This window comes from Mastomys coucha, unplaced genomic scaffold, assembly GCF_008632895.1.
Source record: "Mastomys coucha isolate ucsf_1 unplaced genomic scaffold, UCSF_Mcou_1 pScaffold10, whole genome shotgun sequence".
NCBI lineage: Eukaryota > Metazoa > Chordata > Mammalia > Rodentia > Muridae > Mastomys > Mastomys coucha.
Window position 1 is genome coordinate 937,929 of NW_022196892.1, and position 19,425 is coordinate 957,353.

Here is a 19,425-nt window from a genome sequence, read left to right on the forward strand (position 1 = left end):
AGGTGTCCCAACAGTAAAGTCACAGTCCTAGGCAGTGAGAATACCATGGTCACTTGAGTACAGAGCCTGGGTTAGCTAGGGGGAAGTGGGTTTGAGTGTAGCTGGATAATGGTAATAGGTTGGATTATGGCATGGGCAGGGAGGGCTTTTTGGGGTGGGGAGCTGCTAAAGCTTGTGAGGGTCAAGCTGTGAAGGCTCAGGAAGGTCCCTGAGATTCTTTACAAGGCAAATGTTTTTGAAGTTCTGCAAATATAATGTGCAAATGCAGAGCATTGGGAAGTTAAGTTTTGGTCAGCCTTGATGAAGAAATGTTCTGAGTGACAGAGGTCTTTTGGAATGAGTTGTAGCTAGGTCAGAATAAAGATGACTGAGAGACTGAAAGACTTGTGTCTGTCAGTCATGCAAGTATGGTGTGAGAAGGCTGATTAGAAGGCTGACAAATATAAGGAACAAATATAAGGAAAAAATTCAATATATGGGTCCATCAGGTGGAAATTGATGGCCTGGTGAAGTCCAGATCATAAGGAATGGAGGTGTGGGTTTCTTTATCCATTAGTGTATTCTATAAGCAGTATTGTTCTGTAAATTATAATTTCTTTTCCTAAAAGACTTAACATGCCCCTGTTCCAGCTAACTAGTTCAAGCCATTAGGAATGAAACTAATTCTCCCCTCACAAACACTGTGCAAATATTAAGGGCTGGGCACTGGCCTCACCTCTGGAGATATAAACATGCATGAGCCCTCTGTCTTAGGAAGAGAGGCAGGCATGTGGCTTCTTTACTACAGTTACTAAAGAGAGGGGGTTAGGGTGGGTTAGTGTCTTAGTTATGGTTTCTACTGCAGTGATAGAAACAACATGATGAAAAGCAGGCTGTGGAGGAAAGGGGTTGTTCAGCTTCCACGTTAGTAGTCCACTGTTGGAGGAAGCCATGACAGAAACTCAAACAGAGCTAGGAACTGGAGACAGGAGCTGATGCAGCGGCCAGAGGGTGCTGCTCACTGGCTTGCTTCCCATGGCTGGCTCAGTCTGCCTTCTTATGGAACCCGAGGACTGCACCACCCATAAAGGGCTGGGCTCTCCCTCACTGATCACTAATTGAGAAAATGCCTTACTCATGGAGGCATTTCTTCAACTGAGGCTCCTTTCTCTCTGTTGACTCTACCTTGTGTCAAGCTGACACACAAAACCAGCCACTGCAGTTAGTTGAGAAAAAAAATTACTTAAAAACCATTTAAATCACTGTCACACATGCAAATAAAAGTCCAGTGCTGTTAAGGTTTTACCTGATCACACTGTTAAGTCAGTAACTGTTTCTCTTTTCCATCATTTATTTACTTTTTACCAGTTTTTAAAACGAACTCACCTCTTGACCCTATTTCAGGAAAACTTACTTTCTAAACTTCATTCTCCTTGGATTATCATCTTTTGCTTACTCTCTTTTCCCTAGCATTTCCTATTCTGAGATTTTATTAATGTTATACACAATGGAGCTAAGAGATGCTCTGTGACAACTTTCACTTCCACTGCACACCTATTCTCCCTTTATATTCTGAGTTAAATGACTCCCCATTTTTCTATTTCTGGAAAAGCTTGAAGCTGTCACTCAGTTTGGTTGTAAATAAGATGTTTGCCAGGTACAGAAGACAGGTGAGCATGCTCATCACTTCGCCCCAGGGCCCTTTCCTTCATCCCTGCTTATCTGAACTCTGCTGTGCTCTGTACTACCAGCTCTGCTAGGGAATTAGAGCCAACCTTCAGAGTCGTAGGGAACCAGTGCTTATCCATGACAGGAATAATGCTTTTATTCACTCTACCTGACTCGTGCTTGATTGGAAAGTTTTCAGTAGATAATGGCAGGTGTGTGTCTATGCATGGATATATGAACATGCCTTCATGCCTTCATACACAGACACATGCATGCACACACACTTTCACCTTTTAATCATTAAGCAAATATCTGAAACTTTTTTCCATGGATCTATCACCAAGAAGGTGGATCCTAAGAAAAAATGGAGAAACATTTCACAAGTCCACCTTGGCTAGAGAAAATAGAAATACATTCATATATATTCTATAAAGGGTATAATTTTTATAAGCTTCAACAAACAACTCGACATTCATATAAATGTTATGAAGTATGCTACAAAGTTCTGGGAAAGAGGACAAACTCTTTACTCCTAACCAAGAGGATTATATGAATCATAGTTGATCTTTATAAAATAAGTTTTCACTATTCTTGGTGGTATTATATATTATTAAAATCCCTATGCTGCTTGACATTTTCTCAATCTTTAATTACTGTATTCCTATATACAACTTTAATGCAGCAGGAAAGAACTATTAACTTAAAATATTTGTTAGAGTTTAATACGTAGCCAGCAGAAAAAAAATCCGACAGTGGAAAGACCATATGTCATCTTCTTCATGTTTTTGAGATTCACATTTTAAAAAATCTTAGTGAACATTCAATGTACACTTGAAAATAATGTATATTATGTAGTTACTAGATAAACTTTTAGTAAATGTCAGTTCAGATTGATTGGCAGCACTTGCCTAGCATAAGTCTTCCTGATTTCCTAACAGTTTTAAAGAGAGGAGTAGGACAGGCAGCAGAGGTGAGCTGCCCACTGTCCACCTGGCCCCCAGCTCTACTGCCTTCCCTTCCAAGGAGGCCTGCTGGGCCTCAGGAATATCCGTCTGCTGGGACCCAGGAACATGCAGGTTAGACCCTGTCCCACAACCAGCAGAAGCTCCATCCCTCCCCTCCTGAGGAAGCCTGTCTGGCCCCAGGAACACACAGGTTAGAACACTGCCTGCCAATACTCAGCCCATCTGGGGTGCAACAGAGATGAGATATGCTCTGTCCCCTAAGCTCTATCAGCAGCCACACAGGAATATTCAGTTCTATGGAGGGCATAGCCAGGAGAGGTGCTGTCCCCTGAACTCCGCTGTCTTGAGAAGGAGCTCAGGGCTCTTTCTGCCTCCTGAGGGGGCCAGTCAGCATCAGGAACATCCAGGCAGCAAAAGGGACAAGCAGATTGGTAAAGGTCTGCATAAGAACACAATCAACAAGAGCAAGGACAGCACAGAACCCAGCTGTCCTACTGCAGCAAGCCCCGAACATCCTAACACAGCTGAAGCACATGAACACAACTTTAAATCCACTCTTATAAAGATGATAGAGGCAATAAAGAGGAAAAAATAAACCACTTAAAGAAATACAATCAAACAGGTGAAGACAAGAAATAAAACTGGTCAGGACATGAAAACAGAAATAGAAGAAATAAAGAAAACACAAACTGAGGAAATCCTGGAGATGGAAAAACATAAGGAAAAAACCCAGCATCTCTCTCTCCTTCTCCTTCTCCCTCCTCCCCCTCTCTCTCTCACACACACACATCATGAAGAGAATACAGGAGATGGAAGAGAAAATCAGGCATAAGGGAATACAGGAGATGGAAGAGAAAATCAGGGGTAGAATATACAATAGAAAGATACAAATAGAAGATATAAAGAAAATCTTAATCTAAAAAGTTTCTGACACAAAATATCCAAGAAATCTAGGATATTATGAAAAGACTAATCCTAAGAATAATAGGAATAGAAGAAGGCAAAGAATTCCAGCTCCAAGGCCCAGAAAATATTCTCAACAAAATCACAGAAGAAAAGTTCCTTGACCTAAGAAAAAAATGAAATGGCTATAAACATAGAAGCCTACAAAACATGGAATAATTTGGACCAGAAAAGAAAAATTTCCTGCCATATAATAATCAAAACACTAAATGTTCAGAATAAAGAAGGAATATTAAAAGCTGCAAGAGTAAAAGGCCAAGTAACATACAGGCAGATCTATCATAATTACACCTCACTTCTCAACAGACTCTAAACTACATAAGGAACTCAAAAAATTAAACACCAAAAACCAAATAACCTAATTAAGAATGTCCTTTGTCATCAGGGAAAGGCAAATTAGAATGGCTGTGAGATTTGCATAAACCTCCAAAATGTCTAAGATCAAAATTTCAAGTGATGGCACATGCTGGCAAGGATGTGGGGCAATAATGGGTAATACTTCTCCATTGCTGTGGGAGTACAAGCTTGTACAACCACTTTGGAAATCTGTCTGGCAGTTTCTCAGAAAATTCAGAATAGTTCAACCTCAAGACCCAGGTATACCACTCCTGGGCATATACCCAAAAGATGTTCCACCATACCAGAAGGACACCTGCCCAACTATGTTCACAGCAGCTTTATTCAAAATCATCAAAAAATGAAAACAACCCAGACGTCCCTCAACTGATGAATGGATAAAGAAAATGTGGTATATTTATAGAAGGGAGTATTACTCAGTTATTAAAAACAAGGACATCATAGAATTTGCATGCAAATGGATGGAACTGAAAAATATCATCAATAGTGGGGTAACCCAGGCCCTGAAATACAGGCATGGTATGTACTTATTTATAAGTAGATATTAACCATAAACTACAGCATAACCATTCTATAATCCACAGACCCAAAGAAGCTAAGTAAGGATGAGGGTCCAGGGAGGATACTTGAATTTCACACAGAAGGGGAAACAAAATAGACATGGGAAATAGATGAAGAGAGGGAACTGGATGGGAGAGGGGACAAAGAGGGGGATGGGTTTGGTGATAAGGTATGGGAAGAGCTGGGGAAGAAGGAGAGGGCTGGGAGAGTGAAGGAAAATTGGTCGGGGACATCTCTAGGACAAGCTGGGGGAGGCTTCTTAGAGGATGGGGGCGACCCTAGATGAGACTCCTTAGGAGTGGGGGATATGGAGCCTGAAGTGGTCACTTCCTGTAGCTAGGCAGGACTTCTGGTTGCAGGGAGGGGGACACCAATCCACCCATAAAATCTTAGACCTAAAATGTGCCCTGTTTACAAGATGTGCAGGGATAAAGATGGAGCAGAAATTGAGAAAATCACTAACCAATGACTGGCCCAACTTAGGACCCACCCCATGGGAGAGAGCCAACCCATGACACTATTAATGACACTCTGCTGTGCTTGCAGACAGGAGCCTAGGATAACCATCTTCTGAGGGTCTTTCTCTAGCAGTTGATAACAACAGATGCAGAGAACCACAGTCAAACACTACGTGGAACTCCTGGAGTTTTGTGGAAGAGTTGGAGGAAGGAATGTGGGAACAGGAGGGGTCAAGGATATCACAAGAAGACCCACAGAGTCATCTACCCTGGACCTATGGGAGCTTGAAGATACTGAACCACCAACCCAATAGTATGCTTGGTCTTCATGCTGGTCCCCTAACAACTGAAGTTGGGGGCCATTTCTGACTTGGGTCCTGTTGCCTGCCTTTGGATCCTTTTACTCTGGGCTGCTTGATAGGACTTTCGGTACCAAGGTGGGTTGGTACGGGTTGAGGGGTCCCCTTCCTCAAGAAAAGGAAGGGGTAATGGGAAAAGAGGGTGGACCTTGGAGGAGAAATGGGAGGTGGGTTGTGACTGGGATGTAAATGAATAATTAAAGGGAGTTTTTGCAGTTTTGCTACACTATATTTGCATTGGCCCTTTATTTCTTTTAGTTTTTCATTTCAAGCTCTCTTATTTAAGTTTGTACACATTTAGAGTTGTCAAATTATGCCAGTAATATATTTTTTTTCTGTGACAAATTCTTGAGAAAAGAGAATTATTTTGGTTCATATTTTAGAAAGTTTCATATTTGCTGGGTCTATTACAAAGCAGAACACTATGGGGATGGGCGAGGTTGAGGAAAAATGCCTAAAGGTGGAATAATCTATGGAAACACTGTCAATACTGAGGAGTATACTTTGCTCATGTCCCAGTTATTTCTCACACACTAATGGTTACGATTAACAGCTGGGCTGGGGAGACAGCTATGCAGATAGAAATCACTTGCTATGCAGTGTGAGGAGGACTGGAGTTCTTTACCTATTCTAGGTATCTATTAATCCTCTGTCAGACTGTCAGGAGAGTGGGGTCTGGAAAGAGTAGCAGCTTATATGGAAGCCAGTTGGTAGAGGGCTGGGAGCACACAGCTGAAAAATCCTGTGTTACACAGACACGAGAAAGAGGGTGCTCTGTACACGACCAATAAAGGGTCATTGTAAGCCTTTTCCCAGCTCAGAGCAACTCTTGAGAATGCCTTTCTCTTTCTTAATAAACTGTTTTTATCTCTATTATCCTGTGATCTGGTACAACTCTTGGTCTTGGGACTTAAAAACCTGGCAACATCAGTGGGTGTTTTCCAAACTCTGATCCGCACCTGTAACAAGATGTATAGCCAGGAAAGATTTTCTTCCATTCTGCAGGTTGACTCTATACAAATGTTTCCTCTGTGGTGCAGAGTTTTTTTAATTTCATCCAACCTCATCTGCCAGTTTTCATTATCTTAGCTCCTGGAGTTCTTTTCAGAAAGTCCTTGTTTATGCCTATGTACTGAAGTCTCTTCCTATAGCACAGTCAGGGACTGAATGAAGTCTTACACTAAGGTCTTCATCCTGTATGAATAGATTTTTATATAGAATTAGCAATATGGGTCTAGTGTCTCTCCTTTACATTTAGATATCCAGTTTTTCTTACACCATTTGTTGAAGAAGCCATTTTTCTCCAATGCATGTTTTTAGCACCCTTCTTGAAAATGAGACATCTGTAGCAATTTGGGTTTAATTCCGGCCCTTGATCCTATCACAGTGATTCAGAGATTTGTTTTTTGTTCTTGTTACCCTGGCTCTATGTGTGACCAGAAGTCAGGCATTGTGACATCATCCTTTCTCATTTAGTGGTACTAAAGAAATCAAATATTGTTAAAAAAAATCCAAATGTTGGCTCAATGTGAAACATGATGTTTGAGAAAATAGGGCAAGATGGTCTTTGAGCAGTTTTGGGTGCAATATACTAGACCTCTGGTTTGTATTAAAATCTATAACAGATGGCATTAGAAATTAGTTCACAAGGTATTTTATCCATTTATATGAGAAACAGTAGGTGTCTGAGTCGTGAAGACTGCTAAAGAACTGGCATGGTAATTTACCACATTACTTTGTTCTATCTCCAGTGAGTGATCCATTTTGAAGAACATCTCATAACTGAACATCCCAATCAAACAATTATGTTTATTAGACATTATAGCACATGATTTGTTGGTAGCAAGACATTGATGTACATCTGACACCATCAGCAACTAACTGAACTTAAGGTAAAGAAGAAATGAAATGGATTCCAGTGAGTCCTGACTAAGTGAGTACTTCCAGTGTTTAATGTGACAGTTTTTAATTTTTAAAATTGTTCTTGCCCCTGAGATCTCAAGTTAAAAATATAAATTGCTGTAACTTAAAGGTTAAAGTGAATCTTTATAATTAAGAATACCATGGAAAGTAAATTTGGAAGGTTAGCATTTAAATATAATTGAAACAGAATATGGCCTATTTATAAATGTTCAGATCAGTATGGCTATAAGAATTTAATTTTATTGCCTGTTGGTATCTAAAGGATTTAGCTACAGAACAAAGGAGAGGTGAACAATCTGGCAATTCTATTCTGAATCATGACTGTACCTTATTTAACTCCTAGAAGTCTCAGGAAGACAACTGAGTAAAGAGGAGGTCTCTAAGTGCACTTTAACAACTGAGAGGACTTATGCATTCAGCTCCTTTAGGAACATCATGGGCTCAGATTAGAAAATCTGAGATGTCTATAGGGGTCAGAAGTCAGGAATTTGTATGAGACCTTCCAGCTTTTAAATGTTAGCTGAAGTGCTTTTAGAATGCCCAATTAGGTTTGCCATCAAGATAGCTACAAATGATAATGGATAGAAAAAAGTGAATGACCTGGCAAAACCAAAACCAAAACCAACCAGAAAACCCAACCAACCAACACCAACGAAAACTAAAAACAACCCTCAGCGGATAAACCAACAGCAGGCAGGTGGGTTTTTAGCTATTGTATTGGGTTTACATCTACCACCCATCCAACCCTTATTCCACCTAAGCCCTTCTAACTCCTTAATACTATGTAGAAAGGAAAGATGGTTAAAGGGAAAAGAAGGCACAGATCTCTTTAGACTACTTCCTACTGATTAGAAACATCCTAGCCGCGAATCCAATCTTCATTATCAGAATACCCAGCAATCCATCAATAGCAAACCAGTAATCCAGCAAATCCAACAGAAGGAACCAGCAGCAGCAGAAACCACACCCTCTCAGAGCTCTCCCATTTATACCCTCTGGAGAATTAAAACTATGTGTGGCTGGCAAAAATCATGCCCCTGCTAGTCCATGGAGCAAATCCTAAGCGCCAGCTATGAAGCAGCCGCCTATCCCAGACCTGCGATGAAAACAAAAACATACTCACATAACATAAGTGGGTTTTTTAAAGAAACCAAAATTCTCACTACAGGCAGTGGTGCTTCGGGGATGGTATCTTGGATGGGAGGGCCTTGCTTGGCTTCTCTACTACTTGGGATAGAAACTGTCTTTAAAACATGACTCAGCTTTAGCTCAGTGAGACTCGTGGGAATACAGCATGTTAACCTTCTGCTTCATCATTGCTGGATTGGGAGGAAAATGAGAGGAATGAGAGCAGGTTCTTAGTATTTGTTGGAATACTCCTGGACACTCGTGCAGTCACCAAGCACATTATAAAGCCTATACGATTTGGCTACAAAACACTCATTATTTTTCCAGGAGGCATGTTGAGACTTGCCAACATTTGAGTACTTACTGTGTACCACATACTGACAGGAACTAGGGCTAAAAGCTCAATAAGGACATGCTCATGGTCTGATGGAGAAGGCAAGCAGGTGAACAGGACCATTAAATAAAACTCAGGTAAACAGGTGAGTGAAGGGCAGAGTGTGGCAGTCACAGGGCTGAAAGCCCAATGCCAACAATCCCAGCTTTACAGCCAGTAGCACCGAAAGTGCAAGTAGCAGCTGTGGTCTTCTGCAGGGCTCACTGCACTTCAGGCACTCTTCTACATATACTTTATATACTTCATATTAGCTGCTTTTATAGATGATGAAATGAACATGAGATTTGTTTTAAGACTAGCAATGTTCTTATTATAATTTTATTAAGTTTTGAGAATTTTATACATGAATATTGAATGTACAACACTAACTCCTTACATATCCCCCAACTGCTGTATCCCTCTCGGAAATTCATGATGGTCTCTTCTTTAATTCCCATTGTTACCTATATTAATTAGTATATGTACATAATTAAGTATGAATTATGTATAAATTATGAAAATTATATATGAATACACACATAATCTATTGGGTCCATTTAGCTTTGCTCATATGTACACATATTCAGGGATGACCTATTGTAGGGTTCCACATCTGCTTTGCCTCAGGGCAAGGTGTGGGGGGTTTGACTGTGCTTATCCCACTGTTGCTGGGGTGGGTGTGGGCTGTAGGGAAGCACTGGGACACCACTCTGGTGGTGGGGAAGCTGGGGAGGCTGGAGCTGGCTTGAAGATCCCTGGGCCTGTGGCAACGAGGCCAGGGCTGTGGGCTTCTCAAACCCTTGGACATCGAGGTACCACTGGGAGTTGTGGAAGAGCTGAGAATGAAGTAGTGGTCTGCAGGCTTGGTATGGCCCAGGGCTGGGGGTTGGGGGAAGACAGCTCTGGCTAGTCCCAAGGTGATTGTCCTTGGCTTGATGGCAATTGTGGCTGGGAGCACAGAGAGGCCTTCTACGGGAGATTAGGCTGCGGCTCTGTAGACTAAGGCCTTCTCCATGACTCTCCAGGGCTGATCTTGATGAAAAGAGACTGATTGCCCATGGTTCTGAGATGTTTATTGTCATGACAGAAAGCAAAAGCATATTCCACTTCTCAGGGTGGGCCTGAGATTAAATACCTTTTGCAGGAAGGAGTGTCTGGGAAGGGAAGCCTATTGGCTAAGCCCTCTGGGCCTCTAGGTACCTCATTAGCATGGAGAACTCTATCTTGAGCCTACATGACCTGTGGTCACATCTCTTTTATGTGTGAAGCCTGGCATGTGTTCCAAGTCAGGTGTCTGGCAGGGAGCTGGGAGTCACCTAAGTAAGCCTCAGGTGTGTGCCCACTGAGTCTCTGGGTCTCGACCTGCTCTACCTTACCAAACTTCCTGGTTTTAGGTCCCACAACCTATTATTTCCATTACATGTATATTTTAAATTATATATAAGCAGACACATGCATGATTAAAAACATAGCAAATATCTCAACCCTAGTTCTTTTTACTTTCTCAGAAGGCACCACGCCACCAGTGTGCTGTGTGCTGTGAGTGGTCCGTTCATTTAGACAGAAGGATCTCAGGTTGCTTCATATCCATTCTTCCATTGCTGCCACCCAGTCCTTATGAATCCTGAGTTATAGCCAATGGTCACTTCGTTTTCAACTTTTGACCCATTCAGATGGCTCCCGACCACAACACCAGAACAATGTCCGCAAACCTCAGAACTGGTTTCTATTTCTAATTCAAAAGCCTTTCTTTGTAAGTGTGTTTTGTGGTGGCAGGGATGAAACTCAGAATTTACTGCATACAAGGCAAGCTCGGCATCACTGACCTGCATCCACATCTCTCCACAACTGTAGTTTCTCTTCTTCATGCCAGTGGCTCATGCAGGTGTATGTGCATGCGTATGAAGCTGATACCGGCTGTCTTTCTTGACTGCTTTGCACTTTATTTGTCAAGGTACAGTCACTTGCTAAACTCGAAGCTTACTAATTCTGCCTAGCCTTGCTAGCCAGCTGGCACCAGGGACCTCCTGCACGTGCTTCTGCCTCCTGCCTGCTGGGATTCCAAGTGGCTGCTACTCCTACTTAGCTGTTGCCTGCAGTCTGGGGATCTGAAGTCCAGTCCTCATGCTTAGGCAGTGAGCACGTTATCCACTGAGCCATCTCCACAACCCTATTTGCATTTTATTTTGGAAGATTGTATAAAGTTTTCTATTTATAAAACTTAAATAAAGCTTTAAAAAAAAAAGGCGAGACATGTCTAGTCTGTGTTCCTGAGAGATTCACCACTTCCAGCATCTACACTTCTGCCCGTGTCATCCCTTTGCTTAGGGTGCTGGATTCCTGGTTCTCACTGATTACATGTCCTCCAATGCCACACACATGTGGTCCTCTGCATGAAGCCTGCGGCTAGCCAACAAATAATTTCTTTTCTTTTTACAGAGTTGGTGACATCTCTCTCTCCTAGTGTGCCTCCTTCACAGCTTTGGTGACATTGCATTTGAATAATATTCTTTTACCTAGTGGATCTCAAGGGGCAAGGAGGAAAGATGTGTATTTTATTCAGTTTTAATAGCATCATGGAACATAACAAAGGCCTTATTCACAGAGAAGGCCCATAATGAATATCTTGGGAATTAAATTTAATCCTCTTTAGGGAACATTCATGTGATACTTACGATTTTACGCTTGATCATGAAGAGTGGGATTTTTGCATGAAGAGGTGTTGAAGACACTTCCTTATGGACTGTTGATAAATACAATCTTCTTTTGATGTTTCCTAAATCAGTAATTCTGGGGAGAGAGAGAGAGAGAGAGAGAGAGAGAGAGAGAGAGAGAGAGAGAGAGAGATGAATTTAAAGAATTTAAAATACATTTCTTTGGATAATCATCACAATGATATAATTTATCAAATAGGCTCTTTCTAACATGGAGTTCAAACATAGAACTGAAGAATTGTCATTTTCTTTCAAGAAGTAATAAATTTCTTCCTTAAATTCAAAGTGCTCACAGGCCTGCATGTATAAATTCACTTAATATGCTAATTTATTTCATCATTGTACACTAGATTTCCACAATCCCCCAGCCTATGAAAAAATTCAATTTGTATGAACTGGAAACCATTAGCCTTTAATAACCATGCTTGTTCCAGCCCCTTAAGCTCATGTTATCTTGGGACATACTGTCACCTACTAAATAGGAAAACATTATGGGTTTCTTTCCCTAAAAGTGCACTTGTCATTTTCCATAGGCTCTTAGTCTGCGAAGAGACAGACATGAAGCACTAAGTGTCGGTTTCACTTCCTAAGCACATATCTTCCAACTAGAATTTTAATACACAAGTTTATTGCTCACTATTCAGGTCACCCTACAGCGATACCAAGGACACCAAATCTGAACATCTATAATAGATTTAGACCACAGCCATGATCACAAAGATTAGGTTTGCTTCAAGCTGATAGAGGCTCATTTTTATGTTCTGCTTCTTTTATGTCTCAGAGGTAACACACCAGGCTGAAAATTCACAAACCATCCTGGGCTGCTGTACTGTCAAACTGATGCTTTCTTAAGACCTTTTCTTTTATCTGAAAATAGATGGCCACCCCCATGTTAGCAACTTCTCTATGGATGTATTACACACCCACTCTCCAATAATGATTAATTCCTCAAGGTGACATTTTATTTAAGTAATTGTTATTGATATTTATAGTATAGTTATTTTTAAAAACATGGGAGGATGTCTGTGAGTTTGATGCTAACATGATCTACATGATGAGCCCAACCAAGCCAGAGCTACATAATGAGACCCTGTCTCAAACAAAACAAAACCCAAAAGCAAAGCAACAAACAAAAAACCTAATATAGTCCATTCTATAGTAATTCTATGCCTCCTCCTCTCTATCTCTGCTTTACTAATCTTATTAGTTCCTATAAAATATCTATAATCTCATTATTACCTATAAAGTAGTCCCTATATCATGTGGAAAAATATCTAGCATTGACTATAACATGAGATGATTTTAGAGTACAGTCTAGACACCCCCACCCCGCCAAAGTCCATTCGTCTTGCACTAAAGGATAATATCATATAACTTAAAAAGGAAAAAAGCTTCCCAAGCTATCATCTGACCTAAGGATTAAACTTCAACTGCATTAATGCAGTGTTTCATGTGGTCTTTCACATCAATGTTGTGGTCTCTCCTCCACTCCAACTGTAGACAACTGACCTGAATAAAATATATTACAATTTCCATATCATCCTTTTAAACGTTGTTTTTGTGAGTGTTACATCTTGTAGTAGTATAGAAACATATGTGTTTTAGAGATAAAAACACCATGTATGCATAAACACCTTTTTAACTGTGTACAGAAGTGTGAAGATTAACGTCACTAAACGTAAGCTAAAGATTCACTTAATATACAGAGGCATGCTTAGGTGTGAGGGAGAACTGCCTCTAAATGTGGGCTGGAGCTAAGGCCGAGGAGACCACAGGCAAAGGTGGAGTCCAGCAGGACTCTGGCAGCCTCTGCTTCTTGGCCCACCATGATTTACCTTCTACCATGGTAGAAGGACATTTTGAAATCACTGAATTAAAATATATGTCCTCCCTCAAACAGTCTGTGTGTGCTATTCTGTCAGCATCAGGAAGAGAACAGATGTGAGGAACAAGTATGATTAGATTAAATGTTATCATCAGGGATACTTTTCAGTGCCATCTCTGGTAAGCTGCACCTGGGGAGGAGATGGGGGCCCCAAAGACTGCAAAGGAAAAGGAGCAAAAAGAGGTGTTGTGTTAGCCAAAGCCTTATGTGACCCAGGTTATAGGTCTGCTTTGTTTGTGGGGGAGAAACCTGAAATTGTCTACAACTTGGATTAAGGATTGCAGTCCAAACAGCAGCATCCAGTCCCACCACTGGCATATAGGACAACACTTATATTCATGTATTTATTGATACTTTCAATAACTACTGAGCCAGGTGAGACACCAAGGTCACAAAGCTGAGAAGGACAAGGTTTCCAGTCTCTTGGAACTTCTTTGCTGGTGGAAAAGGCAAGTAGAAATGTATAAAGAGAAAAAACAAATGAAAGTTCTCAAAAATGGAATGAAGAAAAGAAAAGATTCTAAATTAGATAATGAGAAATTGCCTGCTTCAGACAGTAGCAACTGCATGGTTTAGACTGGAGAGGTAAAGGAGGGACAGGAAGTAGATGGCTTAGGCAAGGGCCAATCACACAGGCCATTATGCCACGGTAAGGAGTTCAGAAGCTTGTTGTTCACAGCATGGAGCTATCATCGGACCTACCTTCTACCCTTCACTATAAATAGTCATAAAGTAGTAGTTATGGTGTCATGTTTATTGTCATTATTTGATTTATTGTGTGTGGAGTGTGTGCACATGAGTGCAGTGTTCACAGAGGCCAGAACAGGGAACTGGATCTGCTCGGGCTACAGTTAGAGACCATTATGAACTGGCTAGCATGAGGGCTGGCAATCAAACTGTTTCTCTGCAAGAGCAGCAAATACTGTTAACTGTTGACCCATTTCTTCAGCCTGTCTTATTTCCTTGTTAGGGTAACATTTATACCACCAAAACACAAACTTCAGTATCTTGTGGTAACTGTACAAGTTAATTTAATTACCCCTCCAAAGAAATTATAGCCATTACTCTAGACCATTCCCTCTTAGTCTCTGAGACACTCCTCAGCCTGGGGTGTGGCAGTTTTCTTTCCCTGTTCTCCATCTTAGATGAGCTCTACCTGCTGGTCTCGTCTCACAGGCTGGACTGTGCAGAACGGACTCTTTTGTGTTTGATTCTTTCACTTAATATCAAGATTTAAAAATGCATCCTCATTGACCAGATAGCAATAGGTGGTTCAAATTTCTGAGTTCAGTTTTGAAATCAGACAGCTTACCTGTTTTCCTATGGATGAGTATTTGAGCAGGTTCCAGATTTGAGTTTTAAGAACTCAAGTCTTCTGGACACGCCTGTGGTGCCTTCTAGTGAGCATGTGCTCATGCCTCCTTGGCTCATAATAGCAATGGGATCAGTGATTCACTAAGCTTACAGAAACATCTCTTCAAAGTTAGTGAAGGGTTTCCACATTTTCACCTTTTTGAGACCACTAGAACTTAACATTTCAGCCAGCTTCAATGGGAAACAGTTACTGTGATTTTATTTGCATTCACTGTGACTAATGATATTGAACATTTGTCAGTGTGTGTGTATGTATGTGTGTGTGTGTATGTGTGTACATGCATGGAGAGGGCAGAGGTCAATACTGGCTGTTTTTCCTCAGCTATCTACCTTGGTTTATGAGCTAGAGTCTCTCATGGACTACAGGATGCACTGATTAGCACATGCTGGCTGATTGTCAAGCCTCACTGATCCTGTCAGCTTCATCTGTATTGGTATCACAAGTGCATGCCACCTCAACTGGCTTTCTCTCTGTGCACTGGGGATCTAACTCAAGTCCTCATGTTCATGTGGCAAGCACTTTCCCAACTGAGCTGCTTCTCTAGCCCTACTCTGCCCTTATGCAATTATTAATGTTCTTAAACATATGCACAATGATCTGTATAATGTGTGTATATATATATGTGTAATATATCACAATAATCACATGCACGTGCACACACACACACACACACATACACACAGGGGATTAACCCAGGATCTGGTGCACGCTAAGCAGGCACTCTTATCACTCTGCCACATCCCCAAAACCTCTTTGTTCCTACTTTCTTATTGGTATCTTTTAAAGTACAATTTTGATTTGAAGATCATCTGAGGTATCACACATGAAGACATGTCAGCCCTGTGCATTTGGTTCTATATCCTGCTTTTCATCAGCACAACTTCTAACTTCTAGGAACTCCTTTTGTCATCACATACTTTTATTTTCCAAAAACCTTGTCTAGTATAAACTTGCAAGCATACCTTTCTGTTTCATTGGAGATCTTTCAAGGCTTACTATTTTGCATTTACTCTAAGAACTATCCCAAATTAGTTTCTCTGTGTTGTATGCCATGCGGAGGTTACTTTCTTTCTTTCTGTTTTCAGTTGTCCCATTAATAGTTCTTCAATTTTCTTTCCTCATGGAAATTCCGTGGTCCTTTGTTGAAAATAAACCGACCATATTGCTCTACTCTGTTTCCTATTGCTGTCTTGAATTGCTTGAAGCTGGGTAAGTTCATTTTAAAACAAGGTTTATGTATCTTTATTTGAAATGAGGTTTATTAGCTTACACTAATTATGGGCTCAAAGGCATGGCATCTGCATCAGCTCAGTTGTGCTAAGGGTCCCATGGTAGATGGTGGTAACACCACACTATGGCATCTGCATCAGCTCAGTTGTGCTAAGGGTCCCATGGTAGATGGTGGTAACACCACACTATCAGGAAGAAGACTGAATTTTGAGAGAGGAAGCCAGAGAACAGATTATGAGTTGGACTTACTCTTTGAACAACTCACACTTGAAAAAACTCAAAGTCCCCTGAAAACAGCCTTACCCTTTTGAAGGCATCATCTACAATGACTAAGCTCCTTCCACAAGACCCTACCCCTTAGGTCCATACTATCTCTCAAAACACGAGGGTGGGGAGGAGTCATGCTACAGGAAATGCTGGAGGAAAAACCACACTCACATGATACCACACAAACATATATATGGATCTATTTTTGGACCATTCCTTGATCAACAATTTTTTCAGTGTTCATTTTTTTCTAGGCCAGTAACATACTCTTTTGATTATTATAGATTAACCGTAAGTCCTTGGTTTTATTCGAGGCTTGTTTAATCTTTTCTTTGTTTCTGTATGTGGGGCAGTGGTCTGTTCAGGCAGCCTGGGCCCAGTTGAGTATAAGCCTAGAACTCCGAAGCCCCAGTGGGTAGTTTCTGCCTGCAAGGGACAGAAGGTGTTCGGCTATAACTCCTGGGACCTTGGCTCATGTTTCAGTCCCAAACCCCTACAACCACCTCAGCAGGAGAGGTGTGTGATATTGGTCAAGCCCTCTTACATGCAAATAAAGACTCTCAGCCCAAACCAGTGAGAGATAACTGCTGTCGAAATCTGAATGACCCCCAAAACTGTATATATATGCTATCTAGTGAAGTAAAAGCATGTGAAAGATTTACTCCATTGTCTGGGCCTTTTGTTCAAAGAGATGTAACACTTGGGAAGAGGTCTGCTCTCCCGAAGCTGTGTGGCACTCCTCGCGGGCTAGTTGGCCCAGCCAGACCCGACTCAGTGCAGGGCAGCAAAGACATGGCAGAGACAGCCCCACGGTGCTCACTTCCCTTTGCTAGGGCTTTTGCACCAGGTCAGGCCAGAGATCTCCGTGGAAAGCCTCCAGCACTGAGACTCACATCTGTACCTACTCTTGATTAGCACAGCTTCTAACTTTTAGGAACTCCTGTCTGTCCAATCACCATATTTACAGTTAGTTGATTGGTTATAGTAAGTTGAATCTAAAGGTTGATTTTGGAAAAACAATATTGAATTTTCCAATCTAGTCATTAGAAAAACATCTGCATCACTTAGACCTTGTCTAATTTTTCTCATATTGTTTGTGGTTTGCATTTTATAACTTGTCTTTTTAAAAAGAATTTTTGGGTACTTGGTACTTCTTGTACAATTGGAAATATCTGTAATTTAATATTGTGCCATTTGCTGCTGGTATAGAGAGATCAATTGACTTTGGTATGCAGGCCTTGTTAGTAGACATTGCTGCATTCATTTGTGTGTTCGGCTGTTGTTCTGCATATCCCTGAGGATTTGCTACATCATCATGTCATCAGTGTATAAAGATGCTTTGGTTCTGCCTTTTCACTCTTCAAACTTTTATTTCATTTTGTTTCATTATTACATGGGTGTGAGAATTTCTAGGACTACAATTATAAACAGGAATGAATGGTGCCAGAAGAGAAAGATTGAGATCTCTATCATGTGCCACGACCTGCCAACCATTTCCACGAAGCTGCTCATGTATTTCACCCAATAGTTCTATGAAATGAGATTCAGGGTTCACTGCTTACCACTAGTGAGGAGCTCAGAGAGACTGGAAATATGATCAGGGCCTCACAGCTACCATGTGTCAGAGCCCACAATACTAAAGCCTAAAAAGGTAAGCCAAGAGGAATAAGGCTAAACTGTATACAAGTCAATTTGACAATCCAAAGAAGAGCAGTCGCTTGGTGCCTTAGAGTTCCTATTGGCTCTGATCAAACACCATGACCAAAAGCAATGCTGGAAGAAAAGGGTTTATTAGCTTACAGTTCCCTATCACTGTCCAACATGAAGGAAGTCAGGGCAGGAACCTGGAGGCAGGTACTGGAACAGAGGCCATAGATGAGTGCTGCTTATTATCTTGCTCTCTATGGCTTGCTCAGCCTGCTTTCTTATATATACCAGGAACCATCTCCCCAGAGGTGGCACTACCCACAATGGGCTAGCCCACTCACCCCCATCAGCCATTAATTAAGAAACTCATCCAAAGGACAATTATGTAGGGGCATTTTCTCAACTGAAGATCCTTCTTCCCAAGTAACTCTAGCTTGTGTCTTGTGACATAAAACTAACGGGGACACTTGGATTTGTGCTTTTGAAAGTTTGAGTGCTTATGAGGAAGGGAGATGGCGGCAGGTGGATACTCATTCCCTTCACTATTATAGAATTCTAGAAAACAAGAGAGGCTAGGTCAAAGTTATTTTTAAATACTACTGTCCTTCTGACAAACACACTGTGTTTATCACAGGAAAAATCCTAATGAGGTGCTTTTGTAGAGTATGCTTTGAGCTGAATAGAACCACTTATGGTAAACAAAGAGTCCATAGGCTTTTTGAAGAATATAACCTAAGCATAAATGAATAAACTGCCCAAACATCTCTCTTTGGTGAGAGATGCTCCTGGGGGTGCTGTGTGGAGACTTTGTTTGTTAAATCTGAACAAAGTATATTTAGAAAGGACTGGAAAGTTGTAGCAGTAACTAGATTTTTCTGTCTTAGCACTTACATCCTTCAACTTATAGCTAAACATTGGCTGATGTCTCTCACTCTTAATTCACTCACTCTTTATTGGCTGAAACCTCTCACTCTTAAGTCACTCAAAGAGTCTTTGGCACTCCAATCTTTTGGGCTATTCTCATAAACCTGGCTGTGTTATGCACTCTCTTTCAGAAGCATACCCCAAAAAGTAGAATATGAGATAGGGAAGCATGTGAACATCTTGAGAAGTAATCCCATTAATCAGGACTAAGGGAATCAGGAGATTAAAAGCCAAGGAGGGAAATTTCAGTGGAAGAAGGCATTGTCAGTGCTAACACTATTCTATCAGGACCTCTGAGACAGGGAAGAAATATTACCTATGCCAACATTGTTCTATCATGGCCTCTGGAGACACATTCATCAGACTCACAGAATGCACTTCTTCAAGAAATGGAAGAAGGAGCACATAGCAAGATTTTCTAGCCCCCAAAGTTGAAGGGACACTTCCAGGGACCTTGGCATCCAGCTGTATCCAGCCTGAGCAAGCTTGCAACAAACTCTACCATTCCTGTAGCTGCTTCACAGAGGTGTGCCCAGATGATATGGCACCACCCACCATTCCTGCAGTGGCTTCGCAGAGGCGTGCCCAGATGATATGGCACCATCCACCATTCCTGTAGTGGCTTCGCAGAGGCGTGCCCAGATGATAT

The 19,425-nt window shown here is 41.3% G+C and overlaps 1 protein-coding gene across 9 annotated transcripts in view; it reads right to left on the reverse strand.

Moving 5' to 3' along the window:
• Positions 1–19,425, reverse strand: part of CUNH3orf67 (chromosome unknown C3orf67 homolog) — a 231,407-nt gene that overhangs the window by 136,369 nt on the left and 75,613 nt on the right. For 8 of the 9 annotated variants that reach the window (XM_031344479.1, XM_031344473.1, XM_031344516.1 and 5 more), the window contains one exon: positions 11,410–11,524. In XM_031344479.1, coding sequence (XP_031200339.1) covers positions 11,410–11,524 — 115 coding nt within the window. Of the gene's footprint in view, positions 1–6,269; positions 6,487–11,409; positions 11,525–19,425 lie in introns of those variants that run through there. The other variant, XM_031344524.1, reaches the window with a different exon arrangement.